The following is a 23,189-nucleotide window of genomic DNA, read 5'->3' as shown; positions in this document are numbered from 1 at the left end:
TCGATACTAAATGCAACTAGTTGGATATTGACTAATCTGAGTCAGATTAGAATTTTGATGGAGAAAAGACAACACCGAATACATTTAAATACATGTAATCAGATTCAGCTATCCACTGGAATAAGTCTCGGTCAGATTTGGTTAAGAAATCCTAATCAGAATGTGAATCTGATTTTTTTTTTTTTTCATGAAGAACCGGGAAACCACCCTCAGGATCAGAGACCTAGTCATGAATTATGGTCGCTTCCCCAGTGAGTCGCCCAGCTTCAGTTGAATCCGATTGTTACTGTTTACCTTACCGAACCTACCCACCCAGACTCGCATTCGGATCAGATATAGGATAACATTCCAGTTGACATCCCTAATCATACCCCAATGTTTCCCCTCTTCTCAGGCAGGAGCAAAAGTAATACAAAAGCTTAATGAGTGAAAATAACAGCAGAATAATCAAACCAATCTTAACTTGAATAATTAAGAACTGGTAGAACCCATCGTAACAAAATGAATGATAGAATAACCACGATGTCCTGCATTGAAAATGTGTATCAAGCAAAATCGTCCCTAAAAGGTATTCTAATGCCTTACAATGAAAACTTCAAATTAACCCGAAGATGTTCAGAAAAAGCCTAATGGTGGTAACAAAAAGGAAAAGCTTTGAAACACTCAAATGTAAATTAAGAGGTTGAGAGATTGAAAGAGACCCGAAGCTCTGAGAACACCAACCATCAATCCTCCTCGTCCGCCTCATTCTCCGCAATGTTGAAGTACCTCATCTCATACACACTCCGGTCTTTGTTGGATGCAATCACACGCAACCAATCTCTTACATTGTGTTTCTTCAAGTACTTCTTTGTCAAATACTTGAGATACCTGCAAAACCACCCAACAGGAAGCCACATAAGATAATAAATAAGACTCGATCGTAACAGCATTGATCTTACACATAAATTAGAAATTATTTTATTAATGTGCAACTGTTAATAATTTCCTACCCATCAGACTGTGTGCGTGTATGAGAGAGAGAGAGAGAGAGTCACAATACCAGACTGTTAGACATAAAACCATATCTGGGAATTAACAAAACAATGCTAAATGTAAATTAGTAAATTAATCTTAGTGTTTCATCTAATGCAGGGTCACATTGTGGCAGAGGAAACAGTGCCAGCATTCACATATAAGAAAGATATGATGGGAAAGGAGACTACATAAAATGTTCAAAAAAGTGTGGCAAGATAAATCTAGGCACCTTGATTGAACAGTAAACAAAATAAATACAGAAATAAAAGAGTCAACAATTATAAAAGAAAACAAGGTGTCCATGATTGCACAATAACTTTCATCTTGACCTTCAAAAGCCCTCAGCTTCAATTTAACAAAATCATCCTTGCAGCCAACCAAAAAGGGAGAAGAGAAGGATAAAATAATCAAACAGAAATTTCATTGATCAATTGGCAATGATGAGGCACAAGAGAAGATCTGTTCTAAAAAAAGGATCTTTTTCCTTTCTTATTTATGCATAGAAAAGAATCCCCACTGCCGACAAATCCAAGATTCTCAGATAAAAGAGAGCAATTTTGCCATTCACAAATCAAATCCTATACCGTTTCAATTTGAAATATAAGCAAACATTAAGAAAAAATAGAATTACTAAATCCAGTTATTACTAGAAATAACTTGCACAGTATAATAAAACTAAAGTTTGACCAACAAAAAAAGTATCAAACAACAGAGTGATTTCATAACATTTCATTATTGCGCGTAGACACTTAAAATTTAGAATTAACACAAAATAGGAACCAGAAGCTACCACTATGATGTATTGAAACCAAATGCACTGACCATGCTATATCTTGAAAGAAAGCGTTTAATAAAGGAAATTATCTGAAGGTTCACTTCTTACTTGCATAATGAGACTGATACAGTTCTTATGCTAGACTGTTCAGTTTTAATTTGGGCAATGCACACTAAGATATAGGGCATTACCTAGTGTTATTTGCATCAGACCCGTGAAGGTCAGCTTGCAATTCTTGTGGTTTGACAAAATTGCACACATGCAACTCTATTTCCCAAATTTTGAAAAGAATATGTTAGATTTATCTCCTTCCAAGAGAAATATCTTTATTTTTGCTTCATTTTTTTTCAAGTCTTGGATGCGTTTTTTGTCTATTGAAAAATAATCAGAAGTCGGATACTTTTTCAAGTTTCAACACAAGACTCAAAAGTAATGAAAATAATACAAAAAAGATCAACAAAGGCACTATGGTCTTTTTCTTTTTCCCCAGGAAGTCCTTGTATCACTGTAATCTGAGAACCCTTGGACAACATTGTGCAGCTCTACTGATCCAGCTATAATGTTCAAACAGATAAGATATAATTTCAACATACAATTTATGAGAGACAGAACCAAGTCATCTGAAACAAACTTAATGGAGGGCCATAGCTCAGATCAAGTTACAATGACATGTCCCAGACCTTCTACAGGTCTCATAATGAGCTGGGATTAACATAATCATCCTAGCAGCTGGCTATTTGAGAACGTTAGATATGAAGAGACCTCTTATAAAAACATAATGCTCCGATTATGAAAACAAAAAGTGATAAATTATTGTAACACAAGGGATGAAAAGCCTTGCACAAATAAGATCGATGGTAAATGCAAGAAACACAAAACATTTCCTAAAATAAATGGGCACAATTTTGCTCCAAAAGCAAAATACAACTTCCAAAAATAACTATTCTGAGTTTGGCAGTGGAAAGAATGTAGAACTGTACCATCCATTACTTATGACCTTCTTGAGGCTTTAAAACAGGCTAGTTTAACAAAATTAAGTTTACAGCCAAACAAGAGGTATTAAAGATATTTCTTGTACAGGAAACATAGGAAAACATTGCACTTCCTTATCAAGCAAAAAACCTGGCCAGATGTATCTAAAAATGTATAGATACCTTTTTGAGAATGCACTCTCAGAGGTGACACTGATCTTATTCTTCTCGCGGGTGATGGTGATAGTGTCCCCAAGAACACCAGTTTTACCCCCAACCTTGATCCTGTCCTGTAGAAACTTCTCAAAGGATGTTATGTCCATGATCTTGTCTTCTACAGGCTTCGAACAGTCGATAGTGAAGGTAGATGCCTTCTTCTTGCCCTTGGGGGCAGCACCTCCACGACTCATATTTTCTTCTCTACCTCTTGTATAAGTTGTGTGTGACCTTCTCTGCAGACGAAGGACCAAGTGCATGTCAAATCAACCTTACAATCATCACAGGCATCTTCATTTCTTTTGTTCTCAGTGGAAATCAATTTAGGGTATGTTTGGGTTGGCTGGGGTTTTGATTCCAGAAAAAGCAGCCCAGTTTATAAATTTGGTGTTTGGATTGGTGCCACATCTGCCTTAACAAATACAAGAACGCCCAAATTCCAGGTTTAAAGCTGCAGGACTAATAGGTCAAGGTTCGAACTTGTGATTTTTGTCGTAAAACACCTACACGCCTATGTGAAAAACAAATTGAATCCAACGCCACTGAACCTATGTGTAGTTATCAAAGCGCACCCTTAATACTGTCGGACAATTGTATGATACTTCCCATAATTTATCTTCGAAAAAAACAACAGATGAACACTTAGATGCGTTCAAAACAGAACTTCACAGTGTGTTTTCCTCATGAATAAAATCAAATTACTCTGCAAAGATTACGCACGTATGAATATTGAATACCATCAACCACTACGATTACCAGTTTCGTGCCACCAAAATAGGGAAAACCATTCACAAAAAAAAGCAGCGAACTTGCCAATCTCCATCAACACTAGGAAAGACGACAATATCAACCACGAGAGAAAACACGTACCAACTAATTGCCATCAACACTCAAGAAAGCCGAAAGCATGGACTACAAGAGCGAACTCATAACAATAACCAATGCATGCAGACGCACAGCGTCATGAATCTATAACACAAGATAATCCCGCAAAAATATGTTCACCGCAGCGAAATTCATCGCGAAACGTAGACATCGAAAACGGCATGCCACAAAAAGGAGAGATTTTTAAGTACGCAAACATGAAACCCAAAATATTCAAATATATAGTGGAAACCCCATGATGCTAGACATAGACGAACATGAAAAAAAACAACAAAAAAACGAAACAATCTGTCGATCGATTACCCAAAACCCTAGTTTCTGATTCAGATCTGCTCGAAGCTACTTGACCGAAACTGATTGACCGAAAAACCCTAGTTTCCGGCTTAGAGCAAGTGAAGATTGAACGGATAAATTGACAAACCCCTTCCTAATCGAAAAAAATTACTCGCAAAAGCTCCGCTAAACATGCACTAAGCCAGCAAAAACTAATCAGAAAATCGATCAAAAGAGAGAAGATTGAGAGATTCTTCACTTACGATTGTGGATCCCAAAATGGCGCGGAGAGACAGAGAGGCGTAGGCAGCGAAGAATAAGAATGGGAGAAGAGGATTGGGGGTTTTGTAGGTGTGGGCAGTGGGAGGAGGGTTTTTACAGCCCTAGGGCTACATTCAAAATGACATTGGAACATGTGAATATTAACGGAAATGTCACACGTCTGTCTAATAGCTTATCTCCCAAAGACACGTGGACACGAGGACGCGTGACAAAGGTTCGATTCGCAAGTTCGAAAATTAATTTGGAAAGCAGGACACGAGGAATGTGTGCGTGTGTAGATGTCTTATTTACTAGATGTACACCATATAAAACTAACCCAATCTGGATCCCCCGCTTGATTGTCCTTCTGAGTAGCTTTTACGATGCCATTTACATATTTAGATCTGCTCCCTATAGATCCTAGGTCCTTCTTAAGTGGACTATGACTTGGACTGGTCCAGTCCAAGCCCATGTGATAGAGCTTCATAGCAACATCAAAGCGATAATGATAGCATTCAAAATAAAATAAAAAAGGCTGAAAACCCCATCAAGCATGTTTATCAATGTTTATCAAACACCTACTCACTACTATATATATATACACCTTCCCCCACTTTCTCCAGTTTCAAAAGAGACTGTCATGCCAATCAATAACCTTGAACACCATTCCTAGAATATTGCAAAAAATGTAAAAGCTTATCAAGACCTCGATACATGAAGCCATACCCTCATGAGCAGTGGCGTAGCTAGGATGGGGGGGGGGCAGATAAAATAAAAAATGGCTACAATTATTAATAAAAATCTATTTCATATGGACAAATCAAACTATTTGCTGCAGTCGGGGCTGGGCTAAAAAATGGATAAAAATCTATTTCATATGGAATCAGGGCTGGGCTAGGACTGGGCTTTTAAAAAAAAAAAAAATTAACTGTTTCGGGAGGCGTAGCTAAGGGAGGCCTCCCCAAACAGTTAATTTTTTTTTTAAAAGCCCAATCCTAGCCCAGCCCTGATTCCATATGAAATAGATTTTTATCCATTTTTTAGCCCAGCCCTGACTGCAGCAAATAGTTTGATTTGTCCATATGAAATAGATTTTTATTAATAATTGTAGCCATTTTTTATTTTATCTCAAAAAAAAAATTTTTCCGGGGGCACTGCCCCCGAACCCCCAACTATCACACAAATTTTTTTCTACACCCTTGTTTGCCCCCCCCCCTCGCATGAATCCTAGCTACGCCCCTGTTTTTTAACCTTATAAAAAACCACTCACATGTTAGAATCGAACACTTCAAGCATTGATCCCTATAAAATCAAGTACATCATGACATCTGTATGGTCAAACTTTAAAAATAAAATGAAAAAGGCTGAAAAGCCCATCAAGCATGTTTATCAAACACTTAATTTTCAAACACCTACTCACTACTATATATATATACACCTTCCCCACTTTCTCCAGTTTCATATAAACTAATGGCTACAATTATTAATAAAAATCTATTTCATATGGACAAATCAAACTATTTGTTGTAGTCAGGGCTGGGCTAGGACTGGATTGGGCTATTGGGCTAGGACTGGACTAGGCTAAAAAAATAGATAAAAATCTATTTCATATGGAATCAGGGTTGGGCTAGGACTGGGCTTTTAAAAAAATATAAAAAAATTTAACTGTTTCGGGAGGCAGGACCGGGCTACAGCCCAATCCTGCCCCCCTCCCCAGCTCTGCCTCTGCTCATGAGATATGCAATGTGTGTTAAAAGCATAGGTAAAATGATTGTTTGCCTAAATGATTGGTTGTAAAGCAAATAAAGTATGTTCGAGCATATTGATTCAGTTTATCTGTATTAGTATTCACTACTAGGCTTTCACGAGTCTGACTCATTTTATGGGTTTTCAGGTGAAGTACGATGTATAGTTATGGAGCGGATGATGTTATTTTAAATTTATGAGATTGAATTAAATTATTTATGTAATTAATAAATTCAATTTAATTCGATGTACGGTTTGATAAATCCGTAACCCGCCCAATCTCTTTAACCGATCTTTTTAGCAAATGATTTCTGCTGTTAATTTTAAAAGTATTCAAAAAAAATTTCTCATAAATTTTTGAGTTAAAACTTTTGGGTGTTATACCACCCACCCAATCTCTCTCTCTCTCTCTCTCTCTCTCTCTCTCTCTCTCTCTCTCTCTCTCTCTCTCTCTATCTATCTATCTATCTATCTATCTATATATATATATATATATATGTGTGTGTGTGTGTGTGTGTGTGTTTAACTAAGAATCCACACCTAGATCATGATGAAAAGAAATGAAGTTTGGAGGCTTGAAAATTTATAAATATTTTGAATTGTTATTTTTCCAACCTTATAAAAACCCACCCACGTGTCAGAATCAAACACTTCAAGCACAGATCCCTATAAAATCAAGTACATACATGACATCTGTATGGTCAAAATTTAAAAATAAAATGAAAAAGGCTGAAAAGCCCATCCAGCATGTTTATCAAACACTTAATGTTCAAACACCTACTCACTACTATATATATACACCTTCCCCACTTTCTCCAGTTTCAAAAGAGACTTTCATGCCAATCAATAACCTTGAACACCATTCCTAGAATATTGCAAAATATGTAAAAGCTTATCAACTATGAAATCAATACGTTATGAGACCTGGATACATGAAACACATCCTCATGAGATTGACTTAGTACCCTTTTTTCCCTAAAAACAACTCGTCAACCAATTTCAATAACACCCTAATGCTTAGCTTGCAACCTTGCCTGCTGGTTGAGCTCTCACTGCTATGCCGACGAGCGTAAGTTCATCACTGGTTTCAGCCTCTTCTTTTGCTCATGCATTTCTGCCAATGGAAAGGAACGCCATTCAAACTCTAGGCTTGTACTCTTTGAGTCAAGGAATGCCATAACGCTATACTTAAAATGCTTTCTTGATTGATTTGATTCCATCTCGAAAGCATTGCTCTCTCTCTCTCATTATATATATATATATATATATATATATATATATATATATATATATATATATATTACGTGTGCACACACACATTTGTGCCCACCCTAATTTGGATTTTTTTCTCTGCCTCTAGTCATGGGCCTTATCATGTGTATCCTGACCATTGATATCAAAGCCAGATTTTGGCATGTGTCCATTCCAATATTGGTAGGGATGCAAATGGATCCTATACGGTCAGATATTTCATGGAAATCTCATATATTATTTCCTGATTCTGATCCTTCAAGTAAGATACGAATGTGCATTTGGATTGAACTCGGATTCACATAAATGAATTGTTCTTGAATTCAAAACAGTATTTCAGGTAAGATCTAATTCAAATCAGGACAAAAATTGGATATATCTGGTTGCATTTTTTATGCATAAGGATGTGTTTTTAGCAGATCCAATAATACCAATATAGTTTGGCATCGTCAGATTTTGTTTTGAATTCGGATCAAGTGCAGCAAATTTGCTTTTAGATTCAGATCAGGCAGGATTTAGCGGGTATCCGAACCATTGCAACCATTGGTGTCTAGGTTTTGAAGGCTCGATGTTTGTATCAACGGTTAGGATTTAGGAATATGATGGAGACTCCTTAGCTGATATTGCTGGCACAAAACTATTAAATACAAATCATCTTTTTATTTTATTATTTATTTGTGTGCTTTTTAGATAAGACCTTATGATTGTGATCTACAAGATTTGTTTAATAGAAAATGAGTTTTAAATAATGTGATTGTGACATGTAAACAAGTTTTTCAATAGGGCGGCATGAAAATGAAAATGGTATGCTAGTGACCTACTGCATCACATTTTTGAGGTAGGACTGTCAATTCCGTGGGCCACGGTATCCTAAACCAACCATGCCAACTTTATGCACCCAACATGTGCAGTTTCCATGCGAGATCAGGGCTTTAAATGCCCAAGATCTAAAACCATGTTCTCTGAATGACACGAAAACTTCATTTTATAGTAAGTAATCAGTTCTCTCCTCCGCACCAGCCACTATTAGGACCACTTAATGAAAAGTATGATATACACCTATCTTGGAGCTGCATGCTATACTTCGAATGAAAGTACAAATGCAAACCAAATTGCCATTTTGGCAGTGGACCGGGGCGAATGCAAGAGACAAGGTCTCCACCCTCGCCTCGTCTCAAAATTTTACTCTCCATCCTCGTCTTCATCCTTACACGGGTTTTAGTTACTTTACTAACAAGGATTTGGGGGGGGGGGGGGGGGGGGGAGACGCGTAAGTCTATCCCCACCTCATGTCCTCCATCCCCTGTCCAAACAGGGTGAGGTGGGGTGGGGTCCTGAAGGTTTTGTGTTGTGTTCAGTGCAAACACACTTTGGTTTTACCAGTATATGTTAATACATTTTTTTTGACAGAAAAAGTTAGGGTCAGACAGATCTCTATCAGTTTTTTTTTTTCGACAGAGAATGTTGGGGTTTGGCAGACCCTACCAGTTATATAACCATACCGTTGGGATTCAAACTTGCAATGTCCCAACAAAAGGTGGCGTGAGCCAGACAAGCGAAGGCCCTTGTTGGTATCTTGGATGCAACCCATTTGCATCCTTACAAGAAGTTCACCTAGCTTTGGCCTATGGTACCCCAACTTTTATTCCCTATCTAAAACCCCATACCCTCCCCAGTCTGGTACTCTAACCCTAAACTCTTCCTCCATATCTAAGACGAGCAAGACGGTTTTGGATCAGGTAACATTGAAAATCATAATTCAGGATGTGTTTGGAAGGAGGCATTTGGTGGGATTAGAAGGTTAGGGAAAATACAAATATTGTAATTCATGGGAAGTGATTTGGAAACTAGATATAGATTTCCATGATTGTTTGGAGGTGCTAGTAATTCCCTTAAGGATTCGGGTTTACAACTCCACTCAATTACTTATCTTTTGTTTGAAGAACATTTTACATGAAATGTGGATTACAGTTGGATTGAATCTCATGCACACAAAAAATAGGTTTAATTTTACATATGCTAAGTTTTACCCATTGTTGTGAAAAGCGTTGAGACGTAGCGAGGCGCTCCACCAAAAACCGAGGTGAGGTGTAAGCCTCGAGGCGCAAAGCGTAAGCCACAAAAAGTTTTTTTTTAAACTTTAAAAAAATTATAAAAAAATATCTAAAAATATAAATAAATAAAGAAATGCTTTATTGATGAAATAACAACCAATAAAAAATAAAAAATCTCAAATAAGTACTAAAAAATATGAGATTAACATATAAAAGTAACTAAAAACTGATTATATAACTGAAAAATATATGAGATTAACCAAAAAAAGTTAAAATATATGAGATTATTCTAAAAAAATATTAGATTAACATATAAAAGTAACTAAAAAAATGATTACATAACTAGAAAATATAAGAGATTAACCAATAAAATAAAAAATATACTAAGAAACCATTTACATAACTGAAAAATATATGAGATTAACCAACAAAAGTTAAAATATACTAAAAAACTGATTACATAACTGAAATAACTGGAACATATATGAGATTAACCTACAAAACTTAAAATATATGAGATTATTCTAAAAAATATGAGATTAACATATAAAAGTAACTAAAAACTGATGAAATAACTGAAAAATATATGAGGTTTGATGAGTTGTACAGCCTGATTAAGAGTTTTTGCTCTGACGGGGTCCGGGAGCTCCCCCAAAAGATTTTTTTTTCTTGGGCTTAAGTTTGAGACCTGGTTTCATATGGATCAGACCTGACTTGTTTAGGTTTAGGGTTGTCGCCCTTGCCTTGTATAAATTTTTTCTTTTCTTTCTCTCTTGTAACTGTCGAAAAAGAGCAATAAAGTTTTTTCTCTGGGCGGCCGTATTTTTTTACTCTCTCTCTTGAATTTGAGGGAAGGTTTTTCCACGTAAATCTGTGTCCTTGTTGCGTTTGGTTTGATCATTTTTGTTTATTGTTTTCTTCGGTTGTTTCTTCCTCGCGGTTTTTATAACAAGATTAACCAACAAAAGTTAAAATATACTAAGAAACTTATTACATAACTGAAATAACTGAAAAATATATGAGATTAACCTACAAAAGTTAAAATATATGAGATTATTCTTAAAAAATATGAGATTAACATATAAAAGTAACTAAAAAATTGATTACATAACTGGAAAATATATGAGATTAATCAACAAAAGTTAAAATATATTAAGAAACTAATTACATGACTGAAATAACTGAAAAATATACGAGATTAACCAACAAAAATTAAAATATAGTAATATACTAAGAAACTAATTACATAACTGAAAAATATATGAGATTAACCTACAAGAATATTTTTGATTATGTCTCAGAAGTCTTGTTGTAAAAAAAAAAAAATTTGCGCCTTGAGGTCCAAAGGGCCGCGCTTCAAGGAGAGGCGCGCCTTTTGCATCTCAAGGCGAGTTTTTGATAACACTGGTTCCATGTATTCCTTCTCTCAAACACTCTTCCGCCAAAATATTATTGAACTGCCATAACTGTCTCCAACACCCTCCCATTTCCACAGGCAACAACCTCCCAAACGCAGCCTGTTTTGCACTGTGCACCAAATCCCCCAAAAATCTTTGGAATGAAGAATTTGGCACCCAGTCCTTGATCCACCAGGATGGGCGATGGAATCACCAATTTTCATTATCACCTGATCCTATCTCATGTAAAATGCCACAGGAGGATAGGGATGCTTATGAAAAAAAAAAATTGGCTCCTTAATAGATGAGAGCATTTCCCTTTAGGGAAAAGATTAATGTGTATTAAATAGGTACCGGTGGGAAAGAGAAAAAAGTGCATCATTACAAGAGATGGGAGCTTCTGACATGTTCAGCGTCCACATGAATCGCTAAGAGAGAGAGAGAGAGAGAGAGAGAGAGAGAGAGAGGCACTGAAACTAACAATCAAGAATAGAAAGAAGATTGCTTCACTGTCTTCCCCTCCATCCCACTGCTTTTATGAGCATGGACACCCTCACTTTCTTCATCTAAAAGAAAAAAAAAACTAAAGGAAAATACAGGGATGATGGTAACACTAATGGGCCTTTTCCCTAATTTATTTATGATTTATTTGTCTATTATTTGAGAGTTTTTTTTTTTTCTCAAACAAAACTGGGGCTTCATACAGGAGACCCCTAAGGGTAGGGATGCACAACGAGCCGAACTAGTTCGGGCTCGACCCATTTAAGCTCAGCTCAAGCTTGACCTGTTTAAGCTCGGCTCGAACTCGAGCCGTTTAAGCTCAGCTTGAGCTCGTTCCAAAAATAAAAGAGCTGAGCTTAAACAAACGTGTAGGCTCGGTACACATAAACGAGTCGAGCTGGAACAGGTAGTCCAGCTCTGTTAGACTCGATAAACTTGATTAAGCTAGGTTTACATAATTATATAAATTAGATTTTATATATGTATACTATGTTTTTATATATAATTTTACAAAGAGGTGTTAGCTTAGTGGGTAAGTCTTTAGACATTTTTTAAAGTGGCCTGGGTTCAAATCCCACCACCTATTATTCTTTCAAAAGTGCTTTTGACACAAATATTTAAAAAAAAACTCTGAAGTTTTTATAAATGGCTTCGGCTCAAGCCTGAGCTGAGCCATCCCAAGCTCGGCTTGAACCCAGCTTGTGTGCATCTCTACCTAGGTCAAGTGCAATTACATTGAGTGTATCGCGGCACCTAACAGTCCATCTGTTGTTAGGCCTCAATGCTGCTTCTCAAAGATGTGAGGGCTGTCATATGCAGGGGCACGCTCAAAGCTTGGCTCTCATGTGCCCGCACGCTGAAAGCGTGGAATGTGATTGCCCCTGATCCAACCTCTCTGATCAGTGTAACTACCTTTTCCAAACACCAGTATAAATTGATTATAAAGTTTTAAAATTAAAAAAAATGTTTGAAGAAAAGCCATCTGAGATCCCCACTGTCCTTGTTTTAATCCCACAGTCTCTTGTACAATTCGTGGGGCCCATCAAAAAGTTTTTGATGAGGTCATCATTGGCAGTCATACTGGTGACCATTGACCACCATAGTGAACGGCGAGGATGTGAGATCATTTTGTCAAAGTGATTTTACAGATCGCCTGATCTACTCTCCTGTGACTATATTTAAACATTAAAAGGTTGAGCAATGAAATGGGGTTGGGGTCCCAAAACTTGGCAAAGCCTATCTTTGGGATGCATTGTCATCTGTGGAGCCCAACCATAGATGAAGGGCAGTTAGGTGCAGCAGCACACTCATAAGTGTGCAATGTGCATCTGATGTGCCCTCCGCTGATAAAGTTCTAAAATCACTAAATACTCTGCAGGTGGGTAGTGTCTTTGTCGTCCGAAGTAGTAGTCAACACTCGTGAATCAAATACTTTTTATATTTATATTTTAATCAGTAATGCCTTGATTAAGGTTTATGATGACTATTTTCTTCCAAAGATAAAAATTGTCACGGGGCTGGGTATTTTGGGCGTATGTCCATGGTAACACGAGTGGACACGCTGCATGGACTCTGACATGTATAATTCTTATTTTCATATCTTTAATATTTTTTAATTTTTAATATCATTTCAATAAAAATGCTTTCTTTACTGACACAATCTAAACAACTTTTATTGATTGAAAACAATTAAAAATTTCTTGTCCTCGTGTCCTATTGTGCAGAAAAATCTTGAACTTGCGAGTCAAACCCATGTCACATGTCTTTATGTCCATGTATATTTGTGACATAGGGTAATAAAAAAAATAAAGATTTTGATTACAATCTAATTCATGTTTTTTTTTTTTTTGGAAAGGCAAGCTGGGGTTAGGCAGACCCCTACCAGATATTTCTTAAACCCCATGTGGCAGAGGGATTAGAACATGGGCCTTCAGCTTGGCACAGGACCCCACATACCACATGGCATACCACTTCAGTGTTATCTAATTCATGTTTTTGAGTATAATTAAGAGTTCTTAATCAATCTGCTGATATCAGAGGAAGTGAAACCGCATCCTGTTGTGATTAACATACTGACCACAGTTGGAGGAACTGATACCCAAATGCAAAATCGTTCCCATTAAAGATGTCATCGATTCAGCCTTCAAAGATGCAGTTAAAAGAGATGAGGTATTATTATTATTATCATTTGTTATCTTTAGTTTGAGGTGATTATTGTTGTTGTTACTGTTATTGCACTTGACCATTGGGTAGAAAATCGATACTAAACTGACCCGAACCATTTAATTTTCAAATAAATTAGAGAAATCGTTTAAATTTTTTTTAATAATTTCAAATTTTTAAATATTTTAATATTATTTTAATAATTTTCTGAAACATGTTATTCTCTGGTTAAAAGTTAGCCATTCAAATCAATTCAGCTCCGAATCAATATTGCCTGACTCAATGGTTTGGAAGACGATTCATAGCCCAAGACTATTCTTATAACATTGTTTTGATAATAATAATAATAATAACTACTTGCAAGTCAAACTGATCTTTGAAAAAGATTTTGAAAATAACTCACATTCGTTTTAAAATACAGGAAAATTTTGATAAATGAGACTCACCTGTTGGTACGAAGTTCAACCGTTCCTGGTGCCATAACCAGGGGTAATCGAACCAATGATCAATCATGTGCTTTGCTTTGCTCAACTTGTCTAAATCGATATTTTATTCCTAAATGCACAAGAAATCAGACATGTGCTATGAATTTTAGAAAATACAAATTTTGAAAATGTGATGTCTGCTTCTAAGATTGGAAAACACTTGGAAAATGGACACTATGAAAATCATGAATCACACTTGGAAAACATTTCTAAAGAAAAGGAAAATTGATTTTTGGAGAAATCCTGATGTTTTGAAGAAAACCAATTTTGAGAAAAGAGTTAAAGAAAGTGGATTTCTCTGATTTTGACCCTTGAAATTGAGAAGTATTGAAACTTGAAAATTTGATTTTTGAACTTAGAAGAATATTTGAAAAATCTTTGAAAAACAAAGGGATCTTGAGAAAATTGGTTTTTGAGGAAAATCTAACAACTTTGAGAAAAAAATGACTTCTTTGAATTCTGAACTTTGAAAAGTTATTGAAAATTGGAAAATCGATTTTGGGACTTAGAAAATCATTTAAAAGATCCTTCGAAAATTGTTTTTTATGAAAAGGAAACCTTAAGGTTTTGAGAAAAATCAATTTTTGAAGAAATTTCAGGATAACTTTGAGAAATCGATTTTCTTGAAATTGGATTCTTGATTTGATCAAAAGTAGGGCGTGTAACCTTATAAAATCATTTTCATGATGCATTCTAACCTAGATGATGCATGAATGCTATCTTGTGGAAATATTCTTTTTTGAAGAAATTTTGAGAAAATTATTTGAAAAAGAGAATTTAGGTGCCTTATAGAACTTCAATGAAGTAAATTCGCCTTTATCTGTGACTATGGCCACAGATATGGATTGAATATGACCCATTTGATTCTAAAAGAAGAAAAATGTTTAGAAAACTTTAAAATATGCAATAGTTTTTTAAGATAGCCTAAGAATGTAGGTCGATTGTGGCTTAGAAGAAGATGATAAATTTGGGTTTCGTTCGTATTCTGACTATGGATATAAATATAAAATCCATCGAGTTTATCAACTTCTTAGAAGCTAGTGCATATGGTATTCGTGTAGACCATGGTGAATTTGAATATGCATGAATCATCATCCATCACACATTAACATTATTAAAAAATAAACTATATGCAATGCAACCCTATTCTAAGTAGGAAAAGTAAATTCTTATTCCAAAATTCTAATTATAATTTACATAAAAAGGGAAAATAAAATAAAATAAAATATACTCTTGAATGTCCCTGCAAAACTAGAAAACTTGTTAGTGAAAATATGTTAGCTTTTCTGGAATTATCCAATAATATCTAAAAATTACTGGATTTATCCGGATATAAGCCTTTTTTCATATTTTCCTGAGATAAACATAATAAAAGATGATATAAAATTAAAAAAATAATAAAATTAAATAATTTTAAAATTCAGAATTTGGAGAAAAATGACAAAGTACCCTTAAAAACAAGACTATGACCAAGAAATCAGGGTTTTCAGAAAAGATTTTGGTAAAACTTTGGATTTAGGGCTCAAATGGATTCAAATAAACACCAAATCGAGTGTGAAGCACCCTAGCATGAATATAAACATGATCAAACATTAAAAACATGAAACTTTTTATAAAAAAATTAAAATATCACAAAAATAGTGATTTTTGCCAGTGTTTTACTCAAACCAAGACTTCGTGGGCACCCTATTTTTATGATTTAATCAAATAATATATCAAATAAAATAAAAAATCTATAAAAATTAACATGAATAATTATTATAACCCTAAAACTAAACTGCATTCAAAATATATATTTTTGACATTATTTTAGCATAAAAATTGAATAAAACTCTAAAATACGCGATTTTGCCCCCGGGCACGTACCTGTCACAGTGTCAGACTCAAATTGGGTATTAATTTACCATGAAAATTCATAAAATTTTATAGAGAGATACTAGACAAAAAACATAGATTTTCTTTTTTAAAGATTAGAAAAATCATCTCTAGTTAGGGAGATATCGCTCCAGCAATATACGATTGATTCCGGCTAATAAATAACAAGTTGAAATAAATACATCCATTTTCGAGTATAAGAAAATATATCAAACTGTGTTCAAAAATTATAAATTTTTAGCAGATGATAGTATATACACATAAAATTTTTTTCCTTTTAAGGATCATTGATCAGATCTCCAGTTAGGGAGATACAATCTGCACAAGTCGATCTAAGGTTTGAATAAGGTATAACAAGCTTAAAAAAACCGATTATACTTTCTGACAGAGAAAAAAGAGCAGAAAGATACATAAAAATATGAAACATTTACAGTAAATACTAGACATCAATACACAACCACTGCAACTTACGGATCATCGATCGGATCTTTGACGAAGGAGATATTGCCTCAGCAAGTTGTTCCTGAATCCTCATAGCGATTTCACGGTTTAAAAAAATAAGTTTCAGTTCTCTATTTTTTTGACATGGTTCCAGAATCCAAAACAATCCAATTTTTTTGTGGAAAGTCACTGACAAACTCGTGAACCAACCCTAAAAAAATTGTATTTTTTGACAACAACTTAAACATGAAATAACATGATTTCTGCGTGCCTGAGATTTAAATACATAGATTATCGATAAAGCATTAAAAACCCTAATCTAAATATGAAAAATAATAGGAAATCATGCAAATAATATCACGAAATTAGATTTGATGCTTGAATGATCAAAATAAATCTTAATATGATAAGAGAATAAAAAAAATAAGGAATACACGGTTGAGTTTGATTTAGCCTTCTAAAAGAGAGATTCAACCCATTTAACGGGCGAATCTCATCTTTTAATGGGCTTAAATAAAAAATGGTATTTCCAACGATTTGAACGGATTGGAATCATGAAAAACACCCTCAAACAGCGTTAGATTGCTTTATTGAATCAATTTTACAGTTTTTGGATGAAAGTCAAGCTTGAATCCAACACACAAGGGGCGATAATGGTGAAAACAATAGAAAAAAGCAAAAAAAAAATGAATAAAATTAATGAAATAAAGTGAAAGAAATTTACCTTGGGGGATGCAGCTTCAATGGAGGAAGGAGAGGGTGATAAGAGGAGAGAGAGGCAACAAGAAAGGGAGAGAGAAAGCATAGGGGTCGACCCCCCCCCTCCCCCTTTTGCTCTTTTTTATAGCTTTTTGAAAACACTAATTTAGAAAGAATTTTAGGTTAATTAAAACTTTCCTAAAATGACCACATGGGGGGCGATTTTGGTGAAGACTCTTAACCTAAACTAACTCTAGCTAACTATCCTAATTAACCTAATGAAGTTCGAGATGACTTAGGAGACCCCAAATGTGGCGCCACTTGGCTTTTTCAAAACCCTAATTTTTAAAACTTTAAAATCAAGGTTAAAATATAAAGTAAAAATGTAACTTTTAAAATCAAGTTTGGACTCTTTTAGACTCCTAACCTAACTAGAATACTGACTAACCCTAAGCTAACCCCAACTTCTTCAAATGTGGCACCACCCAAAGTGGGCCCCACTTGATTTTTCAAAAACGATTTTAAAATTTGAAAATATAGGTTTTCAAAAATGGGTTTAGAATGAGGTTGATTTTGAAATTGGAGATTTTGAGTCCATCAGAGTTCTAAATGGACCAGGACTCTTTCAGAGGTGGCACCAACTGAGTGGGCTCTACATCAGGGTTTTGAAAAAGTTAAAATAAAGACTGAAATGGTTTCAAAACAGAGTTAAATCATTGAATGAAAATCAGAGGTTTTGAAAATAGACTCGTAAGCAAACTGAAACTCTAGACTAGAGTCCTAAACCAACAAAAAGTCTAAAATTTAAGTTTTTGAAAGCCAAATGAAGAGGTTTTTTAAAAGATTTTCTCAAAATAAGTGAAAATAAGTCAGAAAAAGCAGTCAGGGTTAGAGTTCTAATTCAACCGAAACTCTGAAATAGAGTTCTGAATCAACTAGAACTCTGCGAAATAGACTAATTTTTGAAAAACAATTTAAGAGAATGAAAATGGAAGTAGAAACAAAAATTCAGAATAGAGTCCTGACTGGATTAGGACTCTGGGACGGAGTCCTGATCGGACTAAAACTCTAGATTTTTTGACATTTTAAAAAGATAAATAAAGAAAATTTAAACGATTTTCTCAAAATTTGATAAAATGAGCTGAAAAACGAAGTTAGAGTCAGAGTCCTGATCAAACTGAGACTCTTGAAATAGAGTCCTAAGTTGTCTGAAACTCTACAAATTTTTTTTTTTGAAAAACAGGCAAAACGGTTTTAAAAACAGGTAAAAATGGGGGTTAAAACAGAAGTCAGAACAGAGTCCTGATCCGATCACGACTCTGAAAAAGAGTCCTAATTCGATTAGGACTCTAGAAATTTTGATTTTTCTGAAAACAAATAAGAAGATTTTAAGAGCTTTTCATGAAAACAAGTAAAAACAAGATGAAAACTGAAATCGAAACTAGAGTGTTGATCCAACTGAAACTCTGGGACAAAGTCCTAATTTGACTAAAACTCTCAGAACTTTGAACAAACAAGGAGGTTTTAGAAGCTTTTCCCTAAAAACAGATGAAAACAAGGTGAAAACTAAAATCAGAATTAGAGTCCTGATCCAACTGGGACTCTGGGACAAAGTCCTAATTCGACTAAAACTCTTAAAATTTAAGGTTTTCTAGAAAACAAATGAGAGGATTTTAGAAAACAGGTAAAAAATAGGATAGAAATTGAAGTCAGATTCAGAGTCCTGATCCAACTAGGACTCTGGGGAAGAGTTTTAATTCAACTAGAACTCTGAGAATTTTTGGTTTTCTGAGAAGCAAATGATGATATTTTAAAAAAGGACTTTTGAAGACAAGTGAAAATGAAATAAGAAAATGAAATTAGGATAGAGTCCTTATTCGATTAGGACTCTGGAGCAGAGTCCTAGTCCAACTAGAACTTTAAAATTTTAGCCAAAATGAAAGGTTTTGAAAAGTTTTCTCAAAAAAGGATAAAAATAGAAGTGAAAAGTAGAGTCCTGATCCAACTGAAACTCTGGAAAAGAGTCATAATCTGGCTGAAACTCTGAGACTTTGGCCAAAATGACAGAAATAGACAAGGGATAAGCCTACCTCTGACTTAAAACTAAAATAAAATTTTGAAAAAGGTTTAAAAGGTAAAAAGATAGAGTCCTGATCCGACTATGAATCTAAAAAATTGAGAAATTTGAAGAATGAAGGAATCCAAAAGTGACACCACCTAGATGGGTTTCGTTTGAGAACTGAGATCAGTTAAAAAATGATTTTGAAATGAATCTAAATTATTTTGTAAAGAAAATATTTTAAAATAAAAGAGTATAAAATCCTGGGGGTTAACAAATGACAAAATGTCGATTTAAAACCTAGATATTTGGGATTAATTTTGAAAGAAAAGTTTTAAAATCGAATTTGAATTGAATATTTTGAAAAACGGGAGTATTGGATCTCAAGAATGAGGTGCAATGCAATGAAATTACATGCAATGACATACAATGATGTGAGATGATATGCAATGAGATGCAAAAGGCAAATGCTGGATGAGGGATTTGAAATCCTGGACCCTTGACAGAGATACAGATTTAAATATTTATTTTCGCAAGGTAAGATTTGATGATTGAAATCAAGCCAAAATAGATATTAAATCTTGATTGCAAGATGAAGTATTGAATTTTATTGTAAAATTTGGGCTATGAACAACCTTAGCTCAGATATTCGACCAATTGATTCCCTAAAGGCCGCAGAGAATGGGTCCCAGTGGCAGGAGGAAAGGGTTTATGAGTAAAGGTTGAAAATTGGGGGTGTTTACAGTTAGGTGGATCCCACCAATTATACAACTCGTACCATTGGGTTTTGAACTTGCAACATCCCAAAACAAGGTGACGTGCACTAACTGCTTCTACCAAACAAGCAAAGCCTCCCATTGGTAGAAAAACCATAAATTTTGGTTGCCGTGGGATTGCCTCTTTGAAAATAGTCATTAACATATTATTACCATTTTACCAAAAAGGCGTATATAGTGGCTAGAAACATTTAGCACTCTGGGGAATCGAGACAAATATCACACCGAAATTGAACGAACACCGACAATCTCCTCTCGTGAAAAATAAATACAAAGTCAATGATATTCAATTTCTTTATTGTGACTTGTGAGCTACTTGACACTCAACAATTTGGGGTGCCAACGGGTCAGGGTTACTCAGACCAAATCCTATAGAGTCAGGGTATGGTGACAAATAAAAGACTCGAGTCTGGACCCGAATGTTCGATTAATATATGGACCCGGGTGTAGTTTGTGAAATTTTATATCAGACCTAGGCCCAACCCGAATTCTGATTAAGACCAGTAATCTTTTAATGTAAAAAAAAAAAATATTATTTTATCGGCTATGGTCTGGGTTTGGGTATGGTTTATCTTATAGTGGACCCGATACCATACCCAAAAATTTGGTCAAAGTCTTGTTCCACTATGGTTCGAACCAAATCCGACCCATTGACACTCCTAATCTTCCTTTTATATATATACAAAAATGTGTAGGTGCATGATCACTTTTGAACATGACCAGAACAAACTCGCACGGAGCATCCGTCACACACGTGACAGATGCTCCGTGCGATGTTCTGCCAAATAACATGTTTAGCGGTGACCTTTATTGCTACTAGAGGCCACTGCTGAGACTTTTAGTGGTGACTTTTGTCACAACATGAAAACACTTCCGCTCAGTGTGGATTGCACAACGAAAGTTCGTTTTGGTCACGTTCGAAAGTGAGCATGCACCTATACACCACTCTCTCTCTCTCTCTCTCTCTCTCTATATATATATATATATATATATATATAGAGAGAGAGAGAGAGAGAGAGAGAGAGAGAGAGAGTAATGAAAGAGTTTTTCAATATTTTTTGTTGTATCTTTAAATTTTGACTGTATAGATGTGATCTATGTACTTGATTTTATAGGGATCAACTCTTGAAGTGTTTGATTCTCACACATGGGTGAGTTTTATAAGGTTTGAAAAATCAAAGGTCCAAAATCTTTGTAAATTTTAGAGGCTCCAAATATCATTTTTTCATCAAAAACACATGATTCGTGGATTTTTGGTAAATTGACCATGCCTAACACATTTAGGGGACTCCAAAAAAACATGAAAGACAGAAAAAGCCATTTAGCACGTATCAATTTTGCACCTACCCATTTCTCTTTATGATTAATGGGTAGGTGTGAAATGATAGGTGCTAAATGATATGTACTAAATGAGTTTTTCAGGGTTTTTTCATTTTATTTTTAAATTTTGATTGTCCATGTACTTAATTTTATAGAGATAAGCTATTAAAGTGTTTGATTCCGATGGATAGATGGCTTTTTATAAGATTTAAAAATTCAAGGATCCAGAATCTTTGTAAATTTTTGAGGCTCCAAATATCATTTTTTTTATTGAAAACACATTATCCATGTGTGGATTCCTTTTAAATCTACCATGCCCAACACATTTATGGGGTCGAAAGTGTGAAAAAAAAACACCAAAAGGGTAGAAAAACCTATTTAGCACTTATCATTTAGCATGTGTCAATTTCTCACCTAACCCTTTTCTCTATGAGTAATGGGTAGGTGCAAAATGATAGGTGCTAAATGAGTTTTTTAGGATTGTTTTATTTTATTTTAAATTCAGACCATACAGATGTGATCTATGTACTTGATTTTATAAGGATCAGCTCTTGAAGTTTTAGACTTTGACACTTGGGTGGGGTTTTATAAGGTTCGAAAAATCAACGGTCTAGAGTTTTTGTAAATTTTTGATGCTCCAAATATCATTTTTTTTTATCAAAAACACATGATTTAGGTATGGATTCCTGGTAAATTGACCATTCCTAACACATTTATGGGGTCAAAACTACAAAGAAAAAATCACTTAGCATGTATCAATTTTGCACCTACCCATTTCTCTCTCAGAGTAATGGGTAGGTGCTAAATGAGTTTTTCATGGTCTTTTTATTTTATTTTTAAATTTTGACTGTACAGATCTGATCTATGTACTTGATTTTATAGGTGTCAACTATTGAAGTGTTTGATTCTGACACATGGGTGGGTTTTTATAAGGTTAAAAAATCAACGGTCCAAAATCTTTGTAATTTTTTTAGGCTTCAAATATTAGCTTTTTCATCGTGATCCGGGTGTGGATTCCTCGTAAAGTGCAGATGTGATCTATATACTTGATTATAGGGATCAATTATTGAAGTGTTTGATTCTGACACGTGTGTGTGGGTTTTTATAAGGTTCAAATATTCAACTATCCTAAATCTTTGTAAAATTTTTAGGCTCCAAATATCATTTTTTTTCATTGAAAACACATGAACCAGGTATCAATTGGGTTAGAACTTCGAAAAAGAAGGGCAAAAAAACCCATTTGGCATGTATCATTTAGCACATATCAATTCTGCACCTACCCATCTCTCTATATATATTATATATATTGAGTAATACATATGTGCTAAATGAAACATGCTATTGGATTGCTGGTTTTGTTTTTCAAAATTTTGACTGAACAAATGTTATCAGAATATCTTTTTATAAGGATTAAAAAATCAATGGCTCAAAAATTTTCATATAATTTTTAGGCTATAAATACTACTTTTCATCCAAAATACATGGTCAATTCCATTTCTAGTAAATTAATTTGTATGATCAGAATTTAAAAAAAACACCAAAAATCCCATAAAATGATTGATTTAGCACTGTACCATATTTGACATCCATGTATTAACCCCCCCCCCCCCACACCCACACACACACACACTATATATATATATATATATATATATATATATATATATATATATATATATATATATGAAAACCTACAAAATGGGTATGGTGTTAAATGAATCATGTAAATAGATTTTGTATTTTTTTTTAATTCTAACCCTAGAAATTGACACAAATCATGCATTTTGGATGAAAAAAATAACATTTGGAGTCTCAAAAAATTATGAAAATTATTAGTCATTGACTTTTGAAGCCTTATAAAAACCTATCAATACATGAGAATCAAATGATCCAAGAAGTAATTTCTTTAAAAAGAAGGATATAAATCACATTTGTAAAGTCAGAATTTTGAAAAACACTGGAAATCCACTAACATGTTTCATTTAGCACGGCGCCCTTTCATTTTCACTAAAATATATGAACCG

General features: G+C 34.5%; 1 protein-coding gene and 1 non-coding gene across 2 annotated transcripts; both read right to left on the bottom strand.

Moving 5' to 3' along the window:
• Nucleotides 1–446: 446 nt before the first annotated feature.
• On the bottom strand, nucleotides 447–4,493 carry LOC149846427 (large ribosomal subunit protein eL22z-like). Its single transcript, XM_089996351.1, has 3 exons — nucleotides 4,401–4,493; nucleotides 2,947–3,215; nucleotides 447–870 (listed from the first exon to the last, which is right to left on the bottom strand). Exons 2-3 carry the CDS (start codon nucleotides 3,171–3,173, stop codon nucleotides 726–728), a joined length of 372 nt encoding a protein of 123 aa, XP_089852477.1. The 5' UTR covers nucleotides 3,174–3,215; nucleotides 4,401–4,493; the 3' UTR covers nucleotides 447–725.
• On the bottom strand, nucleotides 2,434–2,526 carry LOC149846428 (small nucleolar RNA snoR69Y). The gene has a single exon (XR_016430685.1). It is a non-coding gene; the product is annotated as a small nucleolar RNA snoR69Y (small nucleolar RNA).
• Nucleotides 4,494–23,189: the final 18,696 nt, after the last annotated feature.

The sequence above is a fragment of the Nuphar pumila genome, chromosome 2 (assembly GCF_984573655.1).
Source record: "Nuphar pumila chromosome 2, dmNupPumi1.hap1.1, whole genome shotgun sequence".
Classification (NCBI taxonomy): domain Eukaryota; kingdom Viridiplantae; phylum Streptophyta; class Magnoliopsida; order Nymphaeales; family Nymphaeaceae; genus Nuphar; species Nuphar pumila.
Note: the sequence above shows the minus strand (reverse complement) of the source record. Positions and strands in the feature narration are given on the sequence as shown.

Excerpts from the sequence above, each read along its gene's own strand:
- LOC149846427 (XM_089996351.1), bottom strand. The coding sequence starts at position 3,173 with ATGAGTCGTGGAGGTGCTGCCCCCAAGGGCAAGAAGAAGGCATCTACC. Across the intron at positions 871-2,946 it reads GAGAGTGCATTCTCAAAAAG|GTATCTCAAGTATTTGACAA; the intron begins GTATCTATACAT and ends GTGGTTTTGCAG.